This window comes from Scyliorhinus canicula, chromosome 6, assembly GCF_902713615.1.
Source record: "Scyliorhinus canicula chromosome 6, sScyCan1.1, whole genome shotgun sequence".
In the NCBI taxonomy this organism is placed as follows: Eukaryota; Metazoa; Chordata; class Chondrichthyes; order Carcharhiniformes; family Scyliorhinidae; genus Scyliorhinus; species Scyliorhinus canicula.
The window spans coordinates 149,181,590-149,203,840 of NC_052151.1; the positions used below are offsets into that span (position 1 = coordinate 149,181,590).

A 22,251-nucleotide genomic window follows, 5' to 3' on the forward strand; every position below is an offset into this window, starting at 1 on the left:
TTCTGAGCCTCCAACGGTGCTGAGGTGATGTAGGCCTCGAAAACAGCCAGCCAGTGGTTAAAGTCTTTCCTGGCGTGTGGCGACTGCGGATCCAGCTGCAGGCGATCAGGCTTAATTCTGATGTCCATGATGTTGGAAAATCTCACTGTAATAAATTGTGGCACAAAGACTCAGTTCAGTACAAGAGAGGCTCTATTACAGTGAGATGCTATTCCTTCGGCTGCAGCTGTAGAATGGCATCTCAGGGGAACTTATGAATATTTATACTGCCCCCTGTGGGCGGAGCTAGCCGGCAGGGGCTTACCGGAAAAACTGTAATACAGGTACTGTCATACATCCCCTAATGCAAGCACACACATATATACAGTGGTAGATCACCACAGTCTGGTCCAGTGGAATTATTTAAAATCCCTCTGTTATAACCATGAGGACCATGGGAAAAGAGCACCAGGTTTGTTTCAAACACGAGCTTTTGGAGCGCAGCTCCTTCCTCAGGTGAATGGAGAGGTATGTTCCAGAAACATTTATATAGACAAAGTCAGAGATGCTGGACAATGCTTGGAATGCGAGCATTTGCAGGTAATGAAATCATTACAGATACAGGGAGAGGGATAATCACAGGTTAAAGAGGTGTGAATTGTCTCAAGCCAGAACAGTTGGTAGGATTTTGCAAGTCCAGGCCAGATGGTGGGGGGTGGATGTAATGCGACATTAATCCAAGATCCCTGTTGAGGCCACACTCATGCGTGCGGAACTTAGCTATAAGTTTTTGCTCGGCAATTCTGCGTTGTCGCGTGTCCTGAAGACCGCCTTGGAGAACGCTTACCCGGAGATCAGAGGCTGAATTCAGTCAATGCTGAAGTGTTCCCCGACTGGAAGGGAACATTCCTGCCTGGTGATTGTCGCACGATGCCCGTTCATTCGTTGTCGCAGTGTCTGCATGGTCTCGCCAATGGCCTGGACTTCCTCACCACCCAAGCGCTATACTTGCCTCTGCACACCTGACATGGTCATCCCAACTGGTTTGCGGTTTTGAAATTCAGTAGTGATTTGCACCTGACCGCTTAAACGTATGGTGGGTGGAGAAAATTCTTCTTGGAAATCTTGCTAGTGCAAATCGTGTTTTGGGGCCCTTGTGAGAGCTAGTGGCCATTACAGGGTTTGGGCCTGTGGCTAGCATGGCAGCTAAATCGCGGCCCAAGAGTTTGGCCACATATTGATTATTTTTCCAATTTATTAACATTTTCTTTTCCAATTTATTACCATGATGAGAAATAAGGGTCTGGATTCTCTGCCCCGCCACGCCATATTTCTGTTTCACCCTGCCGGCAGGATGCTCCGTTACGCCGGCTGGTTAATGGGGTTTCCCATCCTGGGGCAGCCCCATGCCATTGGGAAACCCCCGGGCTGCCGGCAAAAAGGAGCATCTCAATGGTGGAGAATCCAGTCCAAGATATTGTAATTGTCCGTCCCGATGCACCCATTTACTGATGCAGTGGGTCTCCGTTGGCAGTGGGATCCTCAATCTGGCAGCCAGCCAATGGTGTTTCCCATTGTGGCCACCCCCCCCCCCCCCCCCCCCCCCCCCCCCGCCACAGGGAAACCTGCGGGCGTGAGTGCGCTGCCGGCAAAGCGGAGGATCCCACAGACAGATATTCCAGCCGAAGTCTTTTGTCTTTGGATTTTCTACATTTTCAGAATATTGATACTTCTCAATTTGAGATGTTGTTTTGATGTCAAAGGGAATTTCTGAATTTTTGTATAATTATGTGACATAAGATATCATTCTTTCTTAGATTCACCAAGTTCCAGTGATTAAGATATTTCCAACAAATAATGAAACTATTGACTATAATGGTGAGAAATCTATATCCAGCATTATTGCTAAAGGGCTTGACATGTACGCTCAGATGCCACTATATATGCCATTTGAGGTAAGAAACCATGTTTGGAAAGAAACATGATATCCAAAATAATTTTTGTAAACAACAAAATATACTGGTAAATTTTCCAGGTACATAACATATTAGTAGTAGACAAGTAGTTGATGCCACATAATTGGAAAGTTTAAATTGAACAGCAGAAGTAACTTAAATGGAATCATTTATTTGTACATTAGGAGAGACGGTGACATAGTAGTATTGTCACTGAATTAGTAATCCAGAGACCCAGGGCACCTGGGTTCAAGTCTCACCAAGGTACGTAGTTCAATTTGAATTTGATTAAAAATCTGATGACCATGATGTAGAACCGAACAGAAGAGGCAACAGGAACACACGGTAGGGTAGAAATGGACAACTGGTTTATTTTGGTATGCACAAAATAAGGAACTACTACCCCTCTCCTGAAGGGCCACCCTCCTCAGGGTTTTTATACAGAGTAGTTTCCCCTTGTTAAGGGGAAACCCCACCTCCAATGACCGGGGGAGTTCATACTCAGCTGTGTAAGGGGGAAATCGAATGGAGCACAGTTCTTGGCTTCGAAGTGGGTATTAATACCTGAAACCACTGTCAATTGTAATAAAAATCCATCTGATACACTATATCCTTTACGGAAGGAAATCTGCCATCTCTCATCTGGCCTACATGTGATTGACTCTAAGATACCCCCTGAAATGGCCTAGTAAGCCACTTAGTTTAAGGGCAATTAGGGATGAGCAATAAATGCTGGTTTAGCTAGTGACATGCACATCCAATGAATTAAAAAAACATTGGGATTCTGTCCTTTATAACCAGTGTACAATATACCAATCCATAGAAGCATTGACTTCCTGCAGTGCAGAAGGAGGCTATTCTGCCAATTGAGTCTACACCTACCCTCTGAAAGAGCATGCTTCCTAGGCCCACTGCCCTATCCCCGCAATCCCACAACCACACCTAACCTGCACATGGTTGGACACCAAGGGACAAACCACTATCACAGACTTTGGAGCAGTTCTTCTAGAACTGAAAGGTCAACAAAAGCTTCAAAGGAATTTCATATGGTAATTTAGCAAAATAATTCAAATGCTTCCAGACTCTGTTTCAGCCATAAAAGAAACAGATCCCAAGCTCGAGCAATTTTTAAGTGACTATTCCAGAATAGGGACAATAGCATCTGTTGTTGATGTGACAGTACCAATCCTGGGGCAGAATTCTCCGACCCCCCGCAGGGTTGAGGAATCGCCCGGGGCCGGCGTAAATCCCACCCCCGCCGTGGCCAGAATTCTCCGCCACCCGGGAATTGGCGGGAGCGGGAATCGCGCCCCGCCGATCGGCAGGCCCCCGCCGGCGATTCTCTGGCCCACGATGGGCCGAAGTCCCGCCGCTGTCAAGCCTCTCCCACCATCGTGGTTTAAACCACCTCTGTGCCGGCGCGATTGGCGGCGCGAGCGTGCCCCTGGGGTCCTGGGGGGTGGGCGCGGGGCGAGCGGATCCCGGGGGGCGCCCCCACGGTGGCCTGGCCCGTGATCGGGGCCCACCGATCGGCAGGCGGGCCAGTGCTGTGGGGCACACTTTTTCTTACGCCGCCGCCACGGCCTCCACCATGGCGGAGGCGGAGGAGACCCCCTCCATTGCGCATGCGCCGGTGGTGACGTCAGTGGCCACTGACGCTCCGGCGCATGCGCGGACTCACGTCGACCGGTGAAGGTCTTTCGGCCAGCCCCGACGCCGGGTGCCAAAGGCCGTTGGCGCCAGTTTTGGCGCCAGTCGGCATAGCGGGAGCCACTCCGGCGCGGGCCTAGCCCCTAAAGGTGCGGAGAATTCCGCACATTTGGGGAGGCCCGACGCCGGAGTGGTTGGCGCCACTCCACTACGTCGGGACCCCCGGCCCCGCCGGGTAGGGGAGAATTTCGGCCCTGTTTTGAAAATATAAGCACTAAATTCCAAATAATCTCCATTATGACAAATTTTGTGTGGTTACCAGGCTTTGGGTTGAAATGTCATGTGTAAGGGTAACAACGAGTGATGGGTGGGATTCTTTGTTGACCGATGCCAAAATTCCGAAACGCGTTTGGGGTGGAGAATTGGTCATGAAACCAAAATCGTGGCGGGCAGCCGGGCACACGCCAGAACACCATGCTCCAGTGCCTCGACATCGCTGTCGATGTGTTCTACTTCGCACGTACAGTAAACACCATTTACATATCATTAGTGGGGCTGACCCGGTATTCTCCAGGGCCTCCGCGATTCTCCACCTCCCTTTGGGGGAATTCCTGACGGCAAGTTTCACTTGCCAATGCAGGCTCACCACCTGTGATGTAACACAGACCCTTGGAGAGGGGAGGAGTGGTGAAGGACAGCGTGTTGTGGTGGCGAGGGAAGAGGGCAGTTAGGGTTTGAACTGATGCCACAGCTTCACCCTAGGAGACTGGAGATGATGCGGCCTCCCTGGACCTCCATGCATGATGGATCCTTGCCGCCCGCCTGTCTTCCATCCTCTGGCTCCTCTTCGGGCTCATCCTCCAGCCCCTCCTGGTCTGCCACCTGTCATAATATACATCCAGGTATATGATGGTGTGCAGACAGGCAGTGATTGAGACACAGGATGACCAGTGAACACACAGAACACAGCAGCCAATCACCAGACAGGACACGACCACTATAAAGCCAGAGGGCACTAGTTTTCCCGCTCTCTCGGGATCCAGCCCTGAGACAGTCGGAGCCCGTGAGCTGCAACTAGAACAAACACCATGTGGTAGTAAGATAGTCTGGTCAGGTTAGCCTCAGGTCTCCAGTCAAGTCAGCATAGTGTCAACCCACAGTTAAAGCATGTATTATAGTTAAGTGTTCAATAAAATCGAATTGCATGTCTTCAAGTGTTGAAAGCCTGTCTCTCTCACCACTGCAGTAAGCGCAGTCCTCGTAGACCCAGCTTACCCAACACATCACCACCTCTTCCTCATATGAGGCCCCATATTCCTCCGCCTGCTCCTCCTCCTCCAACATGTTGCCCTGCAGCCGTGCCAGATTGTGGAGGGTACGGCAGAATACCACAAAGCGGGTGACCCTCTGGGGGCGTATTGCAGGATACCGGAAGAGCGGTCAAGACATTAGAACCGCATCTTGAGCAGCCAGATGCAGCGCTCAATTACAGCACAGATGGCAACATGGGCCTCATTATATTGGGCCTCGGTCTCAGGCCTCCACCCTAGCGTCATCAGCCATGTCCTCAGCGGATATCCCTTGTCCCACGTAAGCAAACCCGCCATGCTGGGGTGGTCCTCAAGACACCGGGATCTCTGAGTGCTCTAGGATGTAGCTGTCACGCAAACTGTTAGGGTAGTGGGCATACATGTGCATGATCCCGAGGCAGTGGTTGCACAGATCTGAACATTCAGGGTCTGGAACCCCTTCCTCTGAATATTGGGCACTCCCTGATCCCAAGTGCTCGCAGGCAGGCATGTGTGTCAGCAATTGTCCCCTGGACTTGGGGCATCCTGGCAATAGCAACAAATTCTGCTGCCCAGGCATCTTGATGGGCGTAGTACAGGTCAAAGGTGATATAATCTGATTCCTGGGCATACAGAACATCCGTCACCTCCCAAATGTACCTTTGGACTGATGATTGAGATATTCCACACAGGTCTCTGCTCGAGCCCTGGAATGACCTGGTGGAATAAAAGTGTAGGGATGTTGGGACTCCTGCTTTACCTTCTTCTAATAAGAGTCAATGGTCCGGCTGATTGGAGGTGTTGAAAATACAACTTTATTGCTCAGTATTCACATTAATACACTTGCATAAGAACTGAATCAAAACTTAGAAACAAAATATCAAACAATGCATAAATGGGTCAAATAGATGGCAAAGAAGCATTAAACATAAAAGCATAAAGAAATCAGTTTGAAACAAACGGATAGATGATTCAAGAATTCAGGAAGGCAAAAATTCAGGAACAAGATGTTGGCCACGAGGTCCTACTTTTAAAGAAATCCTTATCTCTGGTCTAATCCCTCATTTATTCTCAGCTGAGACCTCCTGGTTTGTTCAAATGGATGTCTGTTACTTTAGAGGATGATTTATTAATCAAACATTGGCCATTACTTAAGATTGACTGGTGTCCATGAAAGTTAGCTCAGCGTCTACATGCACAGTAGCATGAAAATAGGTTTCTCACTGCACCGCTGGCTATAGAGTTTATTGTAACTAATTAGTTGATAAGTTCTTATTGCTGAATACACTGAAACACAATAGTTCATTCATTATGTGAAACATTCACTGAAACAATGTCTAAATTTCCACAGTCAAGACACAGAGTTCAATAGGTAGTTCATTATCTGAAACAATGGACGAAATTCTCCGACCCCCAGCAGGGTCGGAGAATCGCCTGGGGCCGCCGAAAATCCCGCCCCCGCCGTGGCAGAGATTCTCCACCACCCGGGAAGTGGCGGGGGCGAGAATCTCGCCACTCCGATCGGCGAGGCCCCTGCGGCGATTCTCCGGCCCCCAATGGGCCGAAGTCCCGCCGCTGGGAGGCCTCTCCCGCCGCCGAGGTTTGAACCACCTCTGGTGGCGGCGGGATCGGCGGCGCGACCGGGCCCCCGGGGTCCTGTGGGAGGCGCGGGGCGATCGGACCCCGGGGGTGCCCCCACGGTGGCCAGGCCCGCGATCAGGGCCCCCCGCTCAGACTCCGGGCCAGTGCCCTGGGTGCACTCTTTCTCCTCCGCGGCCGCCACGGCCTCCGCCATGGCGGAAGCTAAAGAGAAACCCACATCGCGCATGCGCCGGTGGTGACGTCGGCGGCAGCTGGCTGCTGACGTCACCGCCGGCGGATGCGCCGACTGGCGAAAGCTTTCGGCCAGCCCCGCTGCCGGGGGCGCCGGTTTTTTGCGCCAGTCTGGTGCCAACCGCTCCGGCGCGGGCTAGCCCCCAAAGGTGCGGAGAATTCCCCACCTTTGGGGAGGCCCGACCCCGGAGTGGTTGGCGCCACTCCCCTACGCCGGGACCCCCCGTCACGCTGGGTAGGGGAGAATCCCGCCCAATGACTGTATTCTCACAGTCATGGTACTTTTAATAATTTCACTCTTTATCTATGCATTCAATTAGCAACTAAAACCATGAATAAATCAATAATCTATCAAGGGACCTTCATGGACACCTGGAGCAGGTAGCCTCCTCCTCCTCCACGAGGTGCCATGTTCGCGAGGACATGTGACGCACTGTCAGAGACAGTGCTTTGTGCAGCATATGCTGTCCATTAGCTCATGGAAGGACCAACGTCTGTACACCTTCGGCCGTCGCTGGCCTCAACTTCTGGCTCTCTCCTCAGCCTGATGGGTGGCAACTGCTCGCCTTGGCTGTCACAAGCACAACGAGGGCAGCCTCTGCAGGATCCACACCAACAAACAGTTTTTTCTGGAAAGAATTGGAGAAGGAGAGAGACCGACAATCAGTTAGGGCTTCTATGCCGGGACCCTCAAATCCTCCAGGCCTCCACCACCCTTACCATGACTGTCCTGCCTTCTCTGAGTACCATCCAGCAAGCCAGTTGTGCTGTAAAACCTTACTCTGCACACTCACCTCCGGTCACATCAGGAATCCTAGACCCTATACCCCAGACCTCTGCCATTAGGGAGGTCGTGCTCAGCTGCCCTCCAAAAATTCAGACAATCAGGGCGGAATTCTCCGCTCCCCACGTGGCATGGGAATCGTGGGAGGGCCTCCCGACATTTTTTACGCCCCCCCTGGCGGCCCCAGCGATTCTCTCCCCCCCCCCCTCCTCACCCCCGCTCGGAAAAATCGCCGCTCGCCGTTTTTCACGGAATTCAAGCACACTGTACGGGCATCAAAACTTGCTGGACATACAGTACGTTAATCATCCTCTGAGACATGGCACTTGTGCCTTCAGGGAGGCACTTGAGAGTGCAGGAACGTGAAGTGCTCTCACTGACGAGGCTAATTTCTCATTTGAAATATCCTTCCGCTGTGAAACTAGAGGTTTGACACAGTCAAAGGGGTGAAATTGGCTTTCAGGAGAGAAGCTGCATCATGGCTCTGTCTTGGGTGAGGTTGGTAGGACAGACGAGGTGCAGCTGTGGTCGACCCTGGTATGGGTATCCAAAATATTTAATGATATGTTGAAGGCCTCACAGACGCAAAGCCCTCAGGGCCTCAGTATTATATTATATTTAAGTAAGTTAACTTGGGATTTGCTGGGAGGATTGTAAAACTAGCAAAACATTAAATAGATGAACATCAATTGGGACTGTTCGTCCAATTTTACTCTTCGTTACATCCTCTGTGCCTTTGCCAGGCTGTAATGGAGCCTAAAATCAACCTTGTGATTCTGGTTGGGAAAGTATTCCATATATCCATTGCTCTGTAGAGTTTTTGTCTGTATAATTTCAAGTTTTCTTGTGTCTTCTAGCTTTATGACTGCATCAAATTCAACTAGTTTGCAGCTATATTTGTCTATACCTCTGTGTTCTCTATGATGAAAATAATCTGTTTCCTAGGATGAAAATAGTTTCAGTTCTTTGAGACTCTGTTCATGAAACTTAGAACTCTTAGTCCTGAACTATCTCTGAAATTATTTTCTAAAATTGCTCATTCCATCAATACAATTGAAGGCTGGGTACCCATAAATTGGAGAACAATTTGCCCATCTTTAAAGTTTTAGAATTATTTCCTTCAAAAATCCTCTAGAAATGCCCATTTGAAGAGATTGATGTTGAATCTCTGAGAATCATCTGAAATTGGTAAAAGGATAACAGAATTGTGAAATGCAAAGTAGACTATCTCTTTTTATAACTGTTTTATATCCTTTTTATTATTACAGATACAACATCAGCATTGAGGAAATCAAAACTCTTAACATAAATTTTAAAAATGTCTTGCTTTTTTTTAGCAAATGGTCAGTGAAGCTGTTTTGAAGGAAACATGTGATCATCAGTTACTGTGTATTATTGCTGCACTGCCAAACATTTCTGACACAGGTATATTATCCCATGAAATTATATTAAATTTGGGGTTATATACTTTGTATGTCATTTTTTAGTTAAGATTATGTTTTACTATTTAATGAAACTTTCCTAATGCCAGGTTCTAGTGGCAGAAGTGATTATCTGACCTTACTGGTGAAAATGGCAGAAAAATACAGAAAGAAAAAATGGGGGTGAGTATTTTTTTTAGTTGAGGAATAGTAGGAGTCTACAATGAGAACAATTTTAATATAAATTTTCATGCATGTTGAAATGACTCATTACCAAGATGATCTTGTCTATTTTTGGTCAATAACAGGGGCTGTTTAGCACAGGGCTAAATCGCTGGCTTTGAAAGCAGACCAAGCAGGCCAGCAGCACGGTTCAATTCCCGTAACAGCCTCCCCGAACAGGCGCCGGAATGTGGCGACTAGGGACTTTTCACAGTAACTTCATTTGAAGCCTACTTGTGACAATAAGCGATTTTCATTTCATTTTTCATAACTCTATGATTTAAAACCAATTACATTTTTCTCCGGTAGTGTAGTGAGAATTGTTGTCACTGGACTTGTAATCCAGAGGCCCAAAACATGGCAGATGGTGGAATTTGAATTCAATTAATAAAATCTCAGCAATAGTGACTATGAAACCATTCTTGATTGTCATAAAAAAAACATTTGGTCCACTAATTTCCTTTAGGGAAGGAAATCTGCTGTCGTTGCTTTCGAATTTTTTGGATTGTGTGAGCCTCTGTGGTGAATTTTGTCACAGCTGTCAAAACGTGAACTGTTTATGAGGATACAACTAATTCCTTACCAAATCCCAGATCTAACCTCCAATCCCACAAGACATTATATTGTATAATAATCTATTATATGGCACCTTGTTCAAGTGTGCAATTTTTATCCATCAAGCTAATAATTTAACCAGGTTGCTAATGCATGGACCTGTTTTCCATCAACAATATTGTAAGTCTCTAACAACCCCGTCACAGTTAAGATCACTTACTGAGTATCACCATTATTTGTTCTAACAACTTTTCCTGAACTGACATTAAACTAATGGATTATGGTTTTCCAATTCAGATCTATTAAACTTTTTGAATATCAGTACAAAATGAGCCTCCTTCCAAACTGTAGGAACATTCTTGGACTCCAAAACTAAATATAAAACCAAAGGGCTCACAGAGCATTCATCACAATTGTTTGAGCAATCTGAACCAAAATTTTGTTCTGATTTGAGATCATTCTTTGAGCTCTGAAAACCTTTATAGCCTTCAATTAAATTTGAAGCTATGTTCGCATGGATATTTACTATTTGTGAAGATGATTACGGTCATTGGATGAAGAACATTTTTTGTGTTGTTGTAACAACACCATTTTGTTCCCATTTTAGCTGGTTGTGGACAGAATCTGGAGCTCAGCCAAACCTAGAAAGTGCTTTAGGTATTGGAGACCTGATGTATCCTGCCATAATAGCCATTGATGCAAGAAGAAGAAAGAAAGTACTCTTGAAGGGTTCATTCAGTGAACCTGGACTAGCTGAGTTTTTTAGGTAAAAATCTAAACCTTTATATTAAATATGTTTTCAGATTACTTTAATCATATTTGTGTTCAGTTTTGGATGCCCTACCTTAGAAAGGATTTCAAAGTCTTCGAGAAGGATGTAAAGACATTTAGCAAGGTGATACCAAGAATCACAAGTGTATTCATGTAAAGAGCAAAGAAACTGGGACTGCTTTCATTAGCATATTAAACGTTAAGAGGAATTCTGACAGATTTGCTTAAAATTATTAGAGGGTTTTGAAAGATAAATCTTTTTAAAAATATATTTAGAGCACCCAATTATTTTTTTCCAATTAAGGGGCAATTTAGCATGGTCAATCCACCTACCCTGCACATCTTTGGGTTGTGGGGATGAGACCTATGTAGCCACAGGGAAAATGTGCACACGGAATTTGTAAGGTAAATTGGGAAAAACTATTTTCACTGACCAGTGAGTAGATGATGTAAATGTAAGGGATAATTATCAAAGCAAAGTCAGAAATTAGGAGGGTATTTTTGAATGCAGAGGGTAGTTAAACAATGTTCTTTGTCCAGGGACTATGTAACAACACACATAATCAGCAGACACTCTTCCCTTGTTTGTAATGCTCCCTCTCCCAATTTGATTTACCCTCCCACCACAGTTTGCTCTGTTCTTACAATTCGTGTTTCTTTCATTCTCACTCCCCAATTGATTCTCTTTTCCTCTCAGTTTATGGTACCCTTTCTTTCCCTCCCTTGCCAAGTGTCTCTCTTCTCCATTTTGTGTTTCTCACTTACTAAAATCAGAACTCATTAGGTTTACTTTAATGGTCCCCTGCCACCTGGTTTGCAGGCATTGGGGGAGGCCGTGTGAAAGTCCCTAGATAACCTTCCCAACACCCTCCCGCCCTCCCCAACTGGTCTTCAAGGACTGATTGAGGCCTAGGGCAACCCGCCCGCCTGCATTCACCTGGTTCTGGACCCCAACAGAATCTGGGGACTGCTTATAGTCCCAGTCTTGGCCGCAGCTGCCATTGCAGATTGGCGGGCACGTCTCTGAACTGGTTCTTTCACAATAATGAGGGTTAAATGGCTTGGGGATGTGTTCCCCACAGTGGTGGTGGAAAATTCCTGCCCATGGAGTGTCCAGGTGATTTTAATTGACCGTGATGCCACCATCCTCACAACTGGCCAGAATAGCAGGGTGACCAATAGAGCTCAGTCAGTGCAGATTGGCCACAAGCCATATGAGCTGGCCTACTGCACATGCATACATTCTGTGCTTACGAAGACCTTTTCTTATGAATTACCCGTAGTTGTGCTGAAGATACCAATACTGGGACATCCCAGAAAAAAAACAAGAGGGTTGGGAACGTTAGAAGAGGAGTTAGCCATTCACCTCCTCGAGCCTATTCCGACTTTTCAGTTAAATCATCTCCAATCTGTACCTCATCCCATTTAATCGCTCATGAGCATACCCCTCAATGCCCGTTCCTATTAAAAATCTATCAATTTCAATCAAATTGTATGTAGAAACAATGCCGTAATATATTTCCTAAAATCCTGTCTTAAGGCTATTAAAATTATATCGTACAATTTTAAAAACTAAATAAGATGTATAAAATGCAAAGTAGTGTACTGAATATTTTATTTTTATTTAACAGTAAGAATGGAATGTGATGGATTGTATATTTTGATTGTGAAACATTAAAAAAGCATTACGAAGTTGTTCCCTTTAGTAAAGTAACAATTGTATTTTAATCATTACTGATGTATAGAAGACTTTCTATGGGACATGTTTCCAGAACGCCAATAGGTGATGTTTTACCTAAAATCAAAACAGTGAAACACTGGGCGGCCAAGGAGGAAGATGTAAGTTGTTTATATTTATTTAGGATTTATAGATATGGAACTGGTTAAAGATTTATTACTTTAAAATGAGAATGAAGCATTTATTTGTCATTGAGCCTGTACTTTTTAAATTAACCAAACATAATTATAATATTCCAAACATTACAAATAGATTAAATCTATTCATAGGGTTTCATTTGCATTCAAGTGAGGATGCCCTCAAATGACATACCTTCAAAAACACATACTTCATGGTAACAACTTACAAAGAGCAGACACTTGCAAATCACAAATTACAGATCACTTTCAATGTATCAAACCCGATTTACTTGGTGTATTTCAGGCACAATCTGGTATCATGCTGTAAAATGTTCAAAATACCGCACTTAGATGAGTCAGATGGCCACCACATTCAGCAGTGATCTTTGGTCCTTTCGTGTTGGCCACAACAAATGGCTGGATGTCACAGGGGGTATTTTGCTTTAAACATGACCATCACATTTCACAAGCTCTTCATCTCTTGGCTATAGTGGTGTTGCTCTGAATTTCATGTTAGAATCAGAATTTGCTTTCATTCAATCTCTCTATTCTCGATTGTGTTCACGTCGATCATTAGCACCACGGGGCAGCTCAGGAAGATGTGTTAGTATAGCATGTGCAAAGATGAATATAGCTGGAGGTAGTTCCGACATCTTAAGAGAATCATGAAGATTTGTCATTGTGTTTGCTTAACATGGCAAACACTGATGCTCAAACCATGGGCGCAATTCTCCGCACTCACGACGGTGCGGAGAATAGCGGGGGTCGTAAATTTTTACGGCCACGCTAGTCTGACGCCCTCCCGCTATTCTCCCCCCCCCCCAAACCCGACTCCCGACACGAATCGCTGCCGCTGTTTTTTTACGGCGAGCAGCGATTCTCAGTTGGCCGATGGGCCGAAGTCCAAGCCCTTTACGGCCATTTTTACGAACGGCAAACACACCTGGTCTGGCCGTTCGTAAAAACGGCCGTAAAGTTCGGATCTTGGCAACCATGGCACCGATTGGCATGGCAGTACCACGGCCGTGCCAAGGGTGCCATGGGCCCGCGATCGTTGAGCACCGATCGCGGGCAACGGGTCTGATTCCCGCGCACTCTTTGTCCTTCCGCCGCCCCGCTGTATCAATTCGCGGGGCGGCTGAGGGGCATCCCGGCCCGCGCATGCGTGGGTTTCGTGCAAATGCGCGATGACGTCATCTGCGCATGCGTGGGTTGGAGTCTTCCAATCCGCGCATGCGCGGCTGACGTCATGTGACGCGTCAGCCGTCGCAAACTCTGGCAAGCGGGCTTAACGAAATTCGTTAAGCCCGCGATGCCGGAGTTCACGGCCGCAGCATGCTAGCCCCGACCGGGGGCCAGAATCGGTTCCCGGTCGGGAGGGGGTAGGCTGGCGTCAAACCCGCCCGTTTTTGACGCCAGCCTTACGATTTCTCCCTGTTTGGGAGAATCGCGCCCCATGTGTTTAATGTTTTTTAATATCCTTTCTCAGGATTTGGGTGTCGCTGGCTAGGTTAGCATTTATTGCCCATTCCTAATTGCCCTTGAAAAGATGGTGGTGAGCCACATCCTGAACTGCTGCAGTTTGGAGGGGAACTAACTCTACCTTTTCCCTAAGGAGTGGTTAGGTTTGACGATTCCCTGAAAAACTTCATCGGCAGGATTCTCCGGTCTCCGAGGCCAAAATTGCGTTTGGCGATCGGACGGAAAATCCCCATTGGTGCCAAACTTGGCGGTGGGGGGAGGGGGGGGGGTGGTTGGGGGGATACTCTGCCTCCTCCAAAACTGGGGGAGCTTTGGCGGGGGCTGGGGGCACTGGTGGGGGGTGGTCCGGGAGTGGCAAGCCTGGCCAAAGGGGGGCATTGTTTGGCAGGCCGGGTCCATGCACGGCCGGCGCCATGTTGCACAGCGCAGCCACTGCAGGCCACCACCGTACGCATGCATGGCCATGGACCCGCCAATTCTCTGGCCGTATTAGCAGCTAGAGCCGGGGGCTTTATGCTGCGTGCCTGCTATTCCCCCCACCAGACGGAGGATCGGTGGAGGTTTTGTGCCGTTTGTTGGGGCGTAAAATGCATCTAATCCCAAGGCGGCATCAGCACTTAGTCTCAAAATTGGAGAATCCAGCCCCATGTGTTGTAACGACAATACATTTGTGGAATTACAGTACAGTTGCCATATAACACAAGGCCCTTTGTGGTTCTAATGGTGAGCTAATCTCAAACATTATGAAGACCCTGTATGTGAACAATATTTATTTGTAGATGTGTTCTAAATCACATCTTTTCATTTTGTGAACATCATAGGCAGTTTCAACACCTCGGGCAGGATTCTCTGTTTGGGAGATTATGGGCTGAATTTTCCACCGTCGGGATTCTCCGTTTTGCTGGCAACCTTGGGGTTTCCCGACGGCGTGGGGCTGCCCCACAATGGGAAACCCCATTGACCAGCCGGCGAAACGGAGAATCCCGACGGCATGCCGCACCCCGGGATGAAGAAACCCGGCCTATGTTCTCCTGCCGGAGGTAAATTGCAACCGGTTTATGATCCCCCGCGGAGCGCGAAACGGTGAACAATTCAGTATTCCTTGCCATGCGCAAATTTATGCATGATGTCGAATATGAGCAGATAGTGAGGTACCGCGGCCAGCCACTGCTCCCCACCCCCCCCCCCCGCTTCAGAACCCCCACCCCCACATTACCTGGATTTCCCCCCCACCCTCAAGTACCACATCAAAGAAAGGTAAGAGCATTCCAAGCCTTAAGTGCATTCCAATCACTCAAGTGTGTGATTGCAGGGCATGTACCTTTCTTTGATGTGGTCAATGTTTGTAAACCTGAGGAAGGAGCAGTGCTCCGAAAGCTAGTGATTTGAAACAAACCTGTTGGACTTTAACCTGGAAGAGGAATGAATCAAAGCTGCAGATGGTTTTTTGAAGCTGTCAATCACAGACCACTACTGGAAAGCAATGACTAGCTTCCAGCTAATGGATCTATGGGAACCAAACGTAGGTCACAGCTGTTCTTCCTCGGGAATGGACACATGGAGCTTCAAGCTAAGTGTTACAGCTGTCATTCTTTTCACTGATCCTGTCTGGACTTCTCTCTAGCTTCCAGACAGGGGTCTATTTTCTTCGGGAGGGGGGTGGGGGAGGCGACTGGGAGGGGGAGTCTGTGTGGGGGGGAGGTTCTGTCGGGGGAGTTTGTGCAGGGACTCCCTTTCGGCATGGAGACCCTGCAGGGATATGGTTCCCCCATTTCAGGGGTCCCTAGGGTTGGGTCCCCCATGACAGCGATCCCTGGGGGTGAGCCTTCCTATATCAGGGGTCCCTGTGGGGTCTCCCAAAGACAGGGGTCCTTGGGAGGGGGGTCTCCCTAGTACAGGCATCCCTGGGGTCTCTCTATTTCAGGTATCCCTGCGCAATCCTCCTATTACAGGGGTCCCAAGGAGGTGGCATGGGGGGCAGGCAGTGCATTGTGGGGGGAGTGACCCTCGGCTGCAGCAGTAAGTGACTCCCGGGCACCGGGAGAATGAGGCATCAAATAGGCCATGCATATGGGTGGCACAGTAGTGCTGTGGTTAGCACTGTTGCTTCACAGCGCCAGGGTCCCAGGTTCGATTCAAAGCTTGGGTCACTGTCTGTATGGAGTCTGCACGGTCTCCCTGTCTGCGTGGGTTTCCTCCGGGTGCTCCGGTTTACTCCCACAAGTCCCGAAAGACGTGCTTGTTAGGTGAATTGAACATTCTGAATTCACCCGAACAGGCGCCGGAATGTGACGACTAGGGGATTTTCACAGTAATTTCATTGCAGAGTTATTATAACACCTACTTGGGGCAATAATAAAGATTATTATTATTGAAATGAGCCGAATATTATTATTTGAATCAAGCTCAGCTAGGGCGTGATCCAGATCATGCTGGGCTCACAGGTTGGGTGACTCGCGCAATGCTCGATTTGGGCCTTTCCCACGATTTACCCGGGCGCAACACAATGGTATAACCACGCCCATTAGGTAAAGAAACATTCACTGGCCTTGATCACCTATGTGAGGTCATATTGGATTTCATGTGACACAGCTGCCCAGGTCCTCAGGTCCACCTTTCTGAGGATGTCCTTGAGGATCACCATGGAACCATGATGTTTCACCTGCTGTCCAACTGTACCACTAATGCCTCCAGCACCACATCTGTTTTGTGGAACCCTCTGTCTGCCTGCTGTTCAATTTGCAACACTCTGCATTGCAGCAATATGTATTGTGCTGTTTCGCTTTTAAGGTACAGCCTGCTTTGATAATGAGCAGGCTGATTGGATCACACAATGACAAACAAGGACTGCTCGCTGGTCTGGCGTGTGCAGAAGCTGTAGGCAGTTTGGAGGAGTGGACAAAGCACTGAAATGAAATGAAAATGAAAATCGCTTATTGTCACGAGTAGGCTTCAAATGAAGTTACTGTGAAAAGCCCCTAGTCGCCACATTCCGGCGCCTGTTCGGGGAGGCTGTTACGGGAATCAAACCATGCTGCTGGCCTCCTTGGTCTGCTTTCAAAGCCAGCGATTTAGCCCAGTGCTAAACAGCCCCTGAAACAGCTCAGGGAGTCATAACACAGCTAAATGGGTTGTGTATCAACCTGCAAATCCCCCCAACACACTCCAAATGGGAGGGATTCCTGATCTGCTATGTGATTAAAAGAACATTAGAGCCTCTACCATAACTCATAAATCCAGACTACAATATGCATGTAAATGTGCATGTTGTCACAGCAACTCAAACTCCTGAGTGAACTGTAACACAACCACATTGGAGGTGAGTGCATCTTCTGTGAGCAACTAATTCTATGATGCATCTGATTTACACCCAAGTCTCTTTCCCCTAATACCAGATCCACACCATTTTTGTATGAAAAACAGAATTAGTTTTAGCCTCTGTGTATTAGAAGTAAATGTTGGTGCTATGTGCACTCCTAGATGGGCGAGGTCCTGGGCAGTGATCATCCCAACAAAGAGAATCTACCAACTCTCTTTGACAATTAACAAATTATCATTGCTGAATTCCCTGCCATCAAAGATGTGGGGGTCACCATTGAACAAAAATGTAATTAAAACAGTCATAGATATAGTGTAGTTGCAAGAGCAGAGGCTGCAATTTCTGCAGTGAGTAACTAACCTCCTGATCTCCAAAGCCTGTCTATGAATAAATGAATAATAAAACAAGAACAGATCTTGCCAGGAGCAAGAGACTGAGTTCTCATTGATTTTGTGGCTAATTGTGTCTAAACAATCTGAGATGATAGTAAACAGATCCTGGATTATGTTGTCAAATCAGTTAAATTCAAATCTCTAGAGGTCTTGTTGAAACTATGCAGTGTCCTGATCAGGCTTCAGCTGGTGTTCAGTGTGTAGTCTAGTTGCTGCAACAGAAGAAGTCAATTTTAAGGAACTTTAAAGGCAGTGCAGAGGAAAACTATACCAATCTCCACTTGAGGGAAAAACTATTAGGAAACCATAGAACTTCACAGAACGGAAGGAGGCCATTTGGCCCAATGTGTCGGAGCCAGCCGACAAATATCCATCTAACCTAATCCCACCTTCCAACTCTTGGTCTGTAGCCTTGAAGATTACTGCATTTCCAAGTGCAGATCCAAATACTTTTTTGAAATTTTAAATGCTATGAGGGTTTCTGCCTCAGGTAGTGAGTTTCAAATCCTCACCACCCGCTTGAAGTGTTGGCTAGTGTAGACATGAGAGATGAACAGACACTTCCAATACTGATGAAGGTTCAACTCAATTTTATTAACTACTTCTAACTAACTAACACACGATGACTGTGGGTCTAAATGATGCTAACTTAAACTAGAGACCTAAGCCTTGTCCGAACCAGTTGATTCTCTCAGCATGTGTTGTAAATCTGTGCTGGGCTGGATGAGTTCTTGTTACACTGAGAGGCAACAGCCAGAATGAGCAGGAACCGTGGTGCCCTCTGCCTTTATAGTGTGTGCATTCTAACTGGTGATTGGCTGCGGTATTTGTACAGGGATTGGTCCCTGTGTGTGTCCATCAGTGTATGTCTGTACCATGATATACTGGTGTATATTATGACACCGCTGGGTGAAAATATTTCTCTTTAATTCCCTCCAAATCTCCTACCTTAAATCTCTGACTCCTGATTATGAATGCCCCACCAGTGCGAATAGGCCTTCCTATCCAGTCTATCTAGACCCCTCATAATATTACACACTTCAATTAGGTCTCCCTTCAGCTTCCTCTGTTGTGCAGAAAGCAATTGTAACCTATCCCCAACTAAAATTCACCAGTCCAGGTAACAACCTTGTTAATCTCTTTTAGTGCAATCACCGGCAAGATTTAACGGGAAGAAAAGATTCCCATTTTGGGCGTGTTTAGGAGGGTGTTTCTTGGTGCCTGCAGCCACAAGAACAGCCCCGTTATCAAACTGGACTTTTTTTGGCCTCAGCGAGGAATGCCGTGCTGAGGCCGTGCTTACCTTCATTTCCTGCACTGGTGAGGTCAGCTGTCAGCGTTCCCCAATCCTGTCTCCATTTTGTAACGGATGTGTCTAGCATGGCTGGAATCTGTGGTTACTGCAGATGGGGGCCTTGGGGGACATTTTGGTTAGTCGGAAGAGCTGCTTTAGTTGGCCCCATGTTTTCAGTGTGGCCACACCACTGGGTTAGTTGTGTATTTCGTCGAGGGGGATGGGAGTGATGCCAGGGCCCAGAGGGTCGTTCCCTTACAGGAGGCCTCGTCCATCCGCACCCATTCCAAGTTGGGTTTGTGCACCCATCCCCTCACTCTTTCCGCTGTTGCTGCCCCAGTGGTGGTATTGTAGATTTGGCGGTGACAGGCCTCCCTTGATTTTCCTCCTTTGCAGTTTTGATTTGAGGACTCTTGGATTCTTGCACCCCGACACATACGCCATAAGTACGCTACCTACATTTTGGAAGAAGGCCTTGGGGATGAAGATTGGTATGGACCTAAACAGGAAGAGGAACCTTGACCGCACATTTATTTTGATCGTCTTCACTCTCCCTACTTGGGAGAGTGGGAGTGCGTCCCACCTCTGTATAGGTCCTTTTTGATTTCCTCCACCAGGCTAGTCAGGTTCCACTTGTGGATCTGTGTCCAGTGCTTGACAATTTGGATCCACAGGTATCGGAATCTATTTTGGGCTATTTTAAACAGGAGCCATTCCAGCTCTGTCCCTCCCCCATTTGGGTTCACTGGGAATTCCTCACTCTTGCCCAGGTTGAGATGGTAACCTGAGAAGGTTTCGAACTCTTTCAGGATCTGCATGATTGCTTTCATCCCTTCCTGTGGCTTTGAGACATACAGGAGCAGGTCAACCGCATAGCGTGAAACTCTGTGCTCTCTGTCTCCTCTTTGAATGCCCGTCCAGCTTTATGCGTCCCGCAAGGCTATCGCCAGGGGTTCAATTGTGAGTACGAACAGGAGCAGAGACAATGGGCATCCCTGCCTTGTGCCTCTTTGATGTGGAGATGCCGGCATTGGACTGGGGTGAGCACAGTAAGACGTCTTACAACACCAGGTTAAAGTCCAATGGAAAACAAACCTGTTGGACTTTAACCTGGTGTTGTAAGACTTCTTATTGTGCCTCTTTGTAGCTGGAAGTATTCAGAGCGTTGTACAGGAGTCTCACCCAGGCGGTGAATCCAGCTCGTAGCCCAAACCGTTCCAGTATCTCGAGGAAGTACTTCCATTCGAATAGGGGGGAGGCCATATTGGGCTTGGTGCTCGGCAACAAACCTGGCCAGGTGTCAATTGGCTCGGTGGGAGAGCATTTCGGTGACAGTGACCACAACTCCTTGACCTTTACCATAGTCATGGAGAGGGTAGGAACAGACAGTATGGGAAGGTATTTAATTGGGGGAGGGGAAATTATACTGCTATTAGACAGGAGCTGAGGAGCATAAAGTGGGAACAATTGTTCTTGGGGAAATGCACAACAGTAATGTGAGGGTTGTTTATGGAGCATTTGCTGAAAGTGCTGGATAGTTTTGTCCCACTGAGACGGGGAAGGAATGGTAAGGTGAAGGAGCCTTGGATGACAAGAGAAGTGGACCTTCTAGTCAAGAGGAACAAGGAAGCTTACGTAAGGTTGAGAAAGCAATGATCTGACTCGGCTCTAGAGGGTTACAAGATAGCCAGGCAGGAACTCAAAAATAGACTGAGGAGAGCTAGAAGGGGGCATGAAAAAGCCCTGGCGGGAAGGATTAGGGAAAACCCCAAGGCGTTCTACACTTTTATGTGAGAAATAAGAGGATGAAATCAGAGTGAGAGTAGGGCCGATTAGGGATAGTGGAGGGAACTTGTACCTGGAGTCTGAGGGGATGGGGGAGTCCCTAAATGAATATTTTGCTTCTGTATTCACTAGAAAGAGGGACCTTGTTGCTCATGAGAACAGTGTGAACCAGTTTAATAGACTCGAACAGATTGACATTAAGAAGGAGGATGTGCTGGAAATTTTGAAAAGCATCAGGATAGATAAGTCCTCTGGGCCTGATGGGATATACCCAAGGTTACTACGGGAAGCGAGGCAGGAGATTGCTGTGCCATTGGCGATGATCTTTGCGTCCTCATTCTCCACTGGAGTAGTACCAGATGATTGGACGGAGACAAATGTTGTTCCCCTGTTCAAGAAAGTGAATGGGGAAATCCCTGGGAATTGCAGACCCATCAGTCTTACGCCTGTGGTGAGCAAAATATTGGAAAGGGTTCTGAGAGATAGGATTTATGATTATTTCGAAAAGCATAGCTTGATTAAAGATAGTCAGCATAGCTTTGTGAGGGGCAGAGCATGTCTCACAAGCCTCATTGAATTCTTTGAGGATGTGACAAGACACATTAGAACATACAGCACAGAACAGGCCCTTCGATGTTGTGCCGAACTTTTGTCCTAGATTAAGAACAAATCAATCTACACCCCAGCATTCTATCGTAATCCATGTACCTATCCAATAGCTGCTTGAAGGTCCCTAATGTTTCCGACTCAACTACTTCCACAGACAGTGCATTCCATGCCCCCACTACTCTCTGGGTAAAGAACCTGGACGCAATTCTCCGACCCCCCACAAGGTCGGGGAATCGCCCGGGGTCGGCGTAAATCCTGCCCCCGCCGTGGCCAGAATTCTCCGCCACCCGGGAATCGGCGGGAGCGGGAATTGCGCCACACCGATCAGCCTGTCTCCCGCGCCGATTCTCCGGCCCGCGATGGGCGGAAGTCCCGCCACTGACAGGAATTGGAGCACCTCTGGTGCCGGCGGGATTGGAGGCGCAAGTGGGCCCCTGGGGGGGGCGCGGGGCAATCGGTCCCCGGGGGGTGCCCCCACGGTGGCCTGGCCCGCGATCGGGGCCCACCGATCGGCGGGCGGGCCAGTGCCGTGGGGGCACTCATTTTCTTCCGCCGCCGCCACGGTCTCCACCATGGCGGAGGCGGAAGAGACCCCCCCTACCGCGCATGCGGTAGGTGGCGGGCGCCAAAGGGCGTTGGCGCCGGTTTTGGCGCCAGTCGGCGTGGCGCCAACCACTCCGGCACGGGCCTAGCCCCTAAAGGTGCGGAGAATTCCCACCGATCGGCCGGCGGGCCAGTGCCGTGGGGGCACTCTTTTTTTTTCTTCCGCCGCTGCCACGGTCTCCACCATGGCGGAGGCGGAAGAGACCCCCCCTACCGCGCATGCGCCGTTGGTGACGTCAGCGGCTGCTAACGCACCGGCGCATGCGCGAACCGGCGAAGGCCTTTCGGCTAGCCCCGACACCAGGTCGCGGGCGTCAAAGGGTGTTGGCGCCGGTTTTGGCGCCAGTCGGCGTGGCGCCAACCACTCCGGCGCGGGACCAGCCCCTAAAGGCGCGGAGAATTCCGCACCTTTGGGGAGGCCCGACACCGGAGTGGTTGGCGCCACTCCGCT

The 22,251-nt window shown here is 48.2% G+C and overlaps 1 protein-coding gene across 2 annotated transcripts in view; it reads left to right on the forward strand.

The window, feature by feature from the left end:
• The window catches only part of LOC119966840 (protein disulfide-isomerase A6-like), a 105,069-nt gene that overhangs the window by 66,674 nt on the left and 16,144 nt on the right, over window positions 1-22,251 (forward strand). Inside the window, exons 8-12 of one of the 2 annotated variants that reach the window (XM_038798810.1) lie at window positions 1,797-1,934; window positions 8,828-8,915; window positions 9,022-9,094; window positions 10,296-10,454; window positions 12,205-12,298. In XM_038798810.1, the coding sequence (XP_038654738.1) occupies window positions 1,797-1,934; window positions 8,828-8,915; window positions 9,022-9,094; window positions 10,296-10,454; window positions 12,205-12,298 (552 nt within the window). The remainder of the gene's footprint in view (window positions 1-1,796; window positions 1,935-8,827; window positions 8,916-9,021; window positions 9,095-10,295; window positions 10,455-12,204; window positions 12,299-22,251) is intronic. The other variant, XM_038798811.1, reaches the window with a different exon arrangement.